The 6,000-nt window shown below is 47.2% G+C and overlaps 1 protein-coding gene across 2 annotated transcripts in view; it reads right to left on the reverse strand.

Annotated features, from left to right (window-relative positions):
- Window positions 1-4,839, reverse strand: part of COLQ (collagen like tail subunit of asymmetric acetylcholinesterase) — an 80,860-nt gene extending 76,021 nt beyond the window's left edge. For both annotated transcript variants that reach the window (XM_004385265.2, XM_004385264.2), the window contains exon 1: window positions 4,734-4,839. In XM_004385265.2, coding sequence (XP_004385322.1) covers window positions 4,734-4,839 — 106 coding nt within the window. The remainder of the gene's footprint in view (window positions 1-4,733) is intronic.
- Window positions 4,840-6,000: the final 1,161 nt, after the last annotated feature.

A 6,000-nucleotide genomic window follows, 5' to 3' on the forward strand; every position in this document is an offset into this window, starting at 1 on the left:
GTCTGGTTCTTCCTCCTCCCTTACACGCCCCCAATCACTTCTTTTCTACAGTAACCTTCCTGCTTACTGTAGGGGTATGGGTAATAGGGGAAGATTTCCTGCACCCAAAGAAGACAAAAAAGAAGGGGCAGGAGGAGGTTGAAATGGGAGGTGTTTGGGTCAAGAACCTGAGCACATGAGCACTACCAGGAAGGGCACTAAAGAACCAAAAAAACAAACCACTGTCGTCGAGTCAATTCCGACTCATAGTGACCCTGTAAGGACAGAGTAGAACTGCCCCATAGGGTTTCCAAGGCTGTGAATCTTTACAGAAGCAGACTGCCACTTCTTTCTCCCACAGAGCAGCTGGTGGGTTCGAACCACCCACTTTTCGGTTGGCAGCCGAGTGCTTTAACCACCGTGCCACCAGGGCTCCTTGAGCACAGGAGCACTATCAGGAGGAGCACTACACCACCAGGAAAATGGACTCTCCTTGTTGAGAGTTCTTGAGGAAAAATAACCTGCCATTTGTAGTCCTGAAAGCATCAGCCTCAGCAACAACACATCTTAGCCCTCAACAGCGGAGAGTAAGAAAATCCAAAGAAGTGAATTTTTCCCAGGAATTTGAAAGCTTACTGAATGCGGTAGATTGATGGACTGCATCAGTGGCCTCAATTCTTCACCCTCCCCTATAGCCACAGCATTGTCATGTGACTTTGCATCTCCTCCCATCAAGAGGCGGAGTCATCCCTTGATTCTGAGAGGGCCATGTGACATGCTAGGACCAATGGGATGTTAGCAGATGTGACATGCTGCTAGCATCTCTCCTGCTTCAGCCATCACCAAGAGAACATGCCCAGGCTACCCTGCTGGGCCCAAGAGGCAAAGGAAAGATGCACGGAGCAGAGATGCCACAGCAAAAGTGCCCAGCTAAGCCAGCCTGGAGCCCAGTCCTTCCACAGACCTGTGAGGGAGCCCGACCAGGCTCGGCCAAACCCAGGCTAGATCAACCTACCCTTATTTAACCTGCAGACACACGAACTTCAATAATAAGTGATTGTCATTTTAAGTCAATGAGTCTTACGGTAGTTTATACCCAGCAACAGTTAAAACAGTACATCTAACATTTTTAATAATTGCATGTTTAATAGAAATCATTCTAAAATGTATCTGACACTTACCTGCCTTCTTAAGCAAAATAAAGTGAATACAATTCAATTTTCACCAGATTGTTCATGCTCACCACTGATGAAAAGCAATCAATGCTCCATAAGCCAACGATGTCCTCAGGGGTTACGTACAGAATGGAGGCTCTAGAAATAATTCCAGTCTACTGTTCTCTTTGGAAACTCAAATCTAGTCCCTTGGTCTTTATAATGTGTCTTGTAATCAACTTTATCAGCTGTAATCTTCTGTATTGTTATTGTGTCTATCTTAACTCCCTTCTTCCCAACCTAATGTGCTGCACCTAATTTACTCTACCCCTTCAAGAAACCAACCTATGCCTGTTAGAATGGTTAGAACAGTGTCTAAGCAAGAGTTAATAGGCTTAGAGTAACTGAAATGGTTTTATGACTATCAAATGTATGTGCTTAAGTGCTGGGATTTCTATTCTTGATTTTGACCTCCTTGATGCTTCTTGATCTTTTCTGGTGCTCCTCTGGGAGCAGGCAGTGGAGGTTGCCAGGTAAGGAACATCTGACCCAGACAGGTGGCGCTGTGTTCCTCCATTGTTGGAATACGGTCTTTGCTGAGGAGAGTGAGGGACAACTCAGCTATGAAAGTAATTACTGGCCTACTGGCCAGCAGTGGTCAGAGTTAGCCACCAGATGCTTCCCTCCATCACAGCCCCTCTCTGCACACAGTGCCTCATGTTAGAACAGTAGGGGACTATGGGTTCCCCCAGAGCAGAGGCAGCATCCTGCTTGTCTCTGTGTCCCCTGAGGCACTTAGCACAGCACCAGGCACACAGTAGGCACTCACTAAGTTATGGTGGGTGGAATGAAAAGATTTTCTTGGTGGCCGTTGTTTCTCTGTGCCTAGGGTCATCTTCTTCAGAAGAATTAGAATCTATTATCAGCTTCTGAAATACTCTGCATCAAATTGTTGGAAAATATTTTCAAAGGAGTGAAGTTGTCCTATGTTGAGAAGCAGTTCCTATTTCAGGGCATAAGTTTATTTTCTGAACTGTGCTATCATGAAGCCATGTGACTAAATGAGGGGGACAAAGTCAAGCGATGCTATAGGAGAAAGCAGATATTTTCGCAGTCTGTTGAGCTGTTACCTTAGGGGTTCCCCCTAGGTCTGACCTTTTTTTTAACCAAATGTCTAAAGACCGCATGTCCAACCAGAAAATTGGATTTAGCAATTCATCAGATATGCCTGTGGATGTACGAGCTGGTTTTTCTATGTTCCCACCCCTCCTCCTTCGCTCTCTGCCCTTCTCCTCCCTGCTCTGAGCCCCAAGGCTGATCCCCTGGACCGCATCAAGGGACTTCCCTGCCCTCTGGCTTTGTGTTGGGTTTGGCCTATGGGAAGCATTGGTGATGGGAAGTGGCAGGAGAGAGGGCAGAGTATTTCTTCTCCATTTTCTCCCTGTTTTGAGTCCCTCGTGGCCAAAGCTTCTACTCAGCGGCCCCTCCTGCAAGGCTCCACACCTCCCCGGGATCCATTTCCCAATGTCCTCCCCTTGCCTCTTCAAGCACAGGGGGTAGGAAATGTTTCCCACGATTCGAAATCTCTAGGTGCCTCAACATTCCTTGTTGGTTCCCTTAACCCTACCCACACCTCTGAAAATGGCCCCTCCTTTCAAATCTTTTCATCTGAGCCATCTGAGTTGTTTCCTTTTCCTGCTGTTACCCTGACTGGTACAATCTGCAAAAACTGTTACTTAAGATGCATCTAAGCCCTGGCACAGGGCTTCATACCTCTCTCTAGGGAAAGGCATTCAAAGAAAACCAGAGGCTGTTTGGTCTCTAGCTTTCAGAATTCACGATTAGCAATTTGGGGTCTATCTAAATGAAGTGATACAAAGTGATGGTAAACCCTAATCTACAAATGAGAAAAGTTCTTATTCCCTCATTCACTCATTCATTCACCAGATATTTATTGAGCACCTACTATGTGCCAGGCACTGTTCAGACCCTGGAGAAACAGTGATGATGTACAAGATAGATACAACCAATCCCTGCCCACATGGTGCATACAATCTAACCTCAACAGTCTCCCAGAAGTCAGAGGACCCATCAGAGCCCAACTAGAAGATAGAGTTTCCTTAAGTCTGAGCCGTCGGCAGATTCTCAGAGGGATCCAGGACTCAAACAAGGCTAAGAACCACCAAATTAACTATCAAGTTTCCCCCCCTTGAACAGGGGAATAATAACCCACCTGCTTACAGAAGAAGCTTGGCACCCTCAGTTTGAATTTGGGTCGGGGGCATTTTGGTGCTCACTGTGGTGGCACAACCACCCACGTTTCCTGTCCACCCACTCCCCCCAATATCCTCCACAGATTCCCCTCTGTCCTCCCTCAGTTCCTCACACTTTATAATTAGCCCACATCCTCCTCTGAGTCGCTCCCTCAGGGCCCACAGATGTTGGCAGCCACACCATGCCGATGTGTTGTTTTTATGAATGGAGAGCGGCTGGGGCTGGATTCAGAGATGTGCCCTCTCAGAGGGCCTGGTGCTTCTGGCTTTGTCTCTTTAGCAGAGGCAGTGAGGATGAATTTCTGCTTCAACTGGAGTATCTATGAGATTCATTTGGAGGACTTGACTAAAACTGCCTTTGCTGGGGAGACCCAGGGGAGGCTGGGGTGAATTGGGGGTGAGGTGTGGCAGTATGTGAGGAAATAAGTAGCAAGCCTGGGGTTGGCCTGCCTCCCTCAAGTCTCTGGAAACATTTGAGTTTCCTCAGAAAGGTATAAACAGGTCTTACCGGTAACCCAATACTTCCCCTGCTCCGGGTCAGGAAGGATAAGGGCGATAGGCTAGTGCTCTCAGAAAAGGTTACCAAGCTGGCAGAATAAGCTCCTTCCCCAAGTCCCCAGCCCTGCACCAGCAGACGCAGCCAGCTGCAGGCCCAGCTGTCACACTGGAAGCCCCTCCACGTCCCCCTGGCAAAGCCCCCTTCTCTCAGGACCTCTGGCCGTCTGGTCTGGGGCTGAGAGGTAGTCTCACTCCCGGAAGAAAGCTCAAACAGGAAAGAAAGCAGGGCTGGAGAAACGAGAAACCTAATCCTGAGGCTACAAGGGGGCCCTGGTCCCTGGGAGAATCAACTGGACTGGGCTCTTCTGCAGACTGTCCTGGCGGTGGACACTGCCCAGGCTCGGGCAGGGCATGTTTACCCAACAACATCCCCTTTGCATTAAGCCCGGTTTGGAAGAGGTCAGAGGTGTATTTATAGAAAAATCTGGGACTCACTTCTCTCTGTCTCTTTTGGACTCCCCAAATTCCTGACCACAATGAAATCATGCAACAAATTGCGAGAAGGAGTGAGGAAGGCAGAAACCATTTTTAAAGGGCCTCTGGCTTTGAGCAGCTGGGTGGGGGCTGGTAGGAACAAGGACAGGGGGGCTTCTGCGAAAAGCTTGGGGGACAGGAAGCTGCTGTGGTGGCCAGCTCCCTTCCAGCCTCCCTCCACCGAGGGTAGAATGGGAAAAATATCAAGACACGTTGCAAAACAATCTTCCTTCCTCCTCTCCCCCCACCCACCCCCTGACAAATGGAAGAGAGGAAAGTTGTGGTCATCATTTACCTGCTGAAATTGGGAGGACGCTGTTGACGAAAGTAGGCTGAGACACGATAAAGCGGAAGAAAAGCTGAAGGTAAATTCCCACAGTCATTGGATTCAGAGCAACCATGCTGGCTGGGGTCTGGCAAGTGTCAAATTTAGAGGAAGCTGCTCTGGGGCCTCGCTTATCTCAGCTTTTGTCTTCCTCACCGCTGTCTGCGCTCCTCTCTCTCTCAGCCTCTCTCTCCCACTCTCTCTCCCTCTCCCTCTCCCTCTCTATCTCTCTTCCCTTTCCTCATGCCTTTACTAAGAAAGAATGCCAACCATTTCCCATTAAACCTTCTCCGTACTACACGGGGTTATATTTATCTCAAGCACTGGATCAACTGCCCACATTAAAATTAAGATGTCAGAATTTTCTTTTTTGGAGACTGAGGTAAGTGGCTATTGAAGAGGTGATGAAAACACAGCCAAGTCTCAAATGCTAACTAGGAGCCATCCTCAAGGGCAGATGGATTACCTCATTGATTCTCCAACATGTACTTGCTCCGACCTACACCGTCCTGCAGCATCGCAGGCTCAACTCTCCTGATTCAAATGGAGCTTCCATGACCACAAACTCCTCTGCGGTCAGCCTTGACACTTTTACCCACTGAGTGACAGTTCTACTCTGCCCTATAGGGTTGCTAGGAGTCAGAATGGACTCCACAACAGTGAGTTTGGTTTGGTTTGGGTGAGTGACAAATGTAAAGTTGACCTCTGATATATTTTTTTCTTTAATCATCCACTAAAAAGTAGAGGAGTTTATATTTTAAAAACAGCTTTCCCTGTCAAAAAAAAAAGGAAGTATTTATTTCTCTCCAGAAGCTGCAACTTTTTAATCCCATGCAAAACAAAATAAATGAAAACAGGCAATGGATGGAAAGTTAGCAATTATTTATCAAGCTATATTTGGAGAAGTTGCATCATTGACTTGATCTTTGACTAGACAAAACTCTTCAAATAAAAATTACTGCATCTTTAAATGAATTTCTTTTATGAGCTTATAAAGCCTCTTACAGAGATCCTTGGGTTACTAAAATAATTAAAATAATAATCCACAGAGTTGTTCATTTTGCTTAATTTACATAACATACTCCCAATGTCTCCTGGGAGTTAATGCAGAGACAGTCTGGCAACCACTGGACCCTGGGATGGCCTCCTTGAGGAGGTGTGCAGAGCCTCGTTCAGGGGGAGGTAGAGTTGGGTTGAGTCATGTGCTAAGGCGTAGTATAAGACGAGCATTAAAAAT

The sequence above is a fragment of the Trichechus manatus genome, unplaced genomic scaffold (genome assembly GCF_000243295.1).
Source record: "Trichechus manatus latirostris isolate Lorelei unplaced genomic scaffold, TriManLat1.0 scaffold00136, whole genome shotgun sequence".
In the NCBI taxonomy this organism is placed as follows: domain Eukaryota; kingdom Metazoa; phylum Chordata; class Mammalia; order Sirenia; family Trichechidae; genus Trichechus; species Trichechus manatus.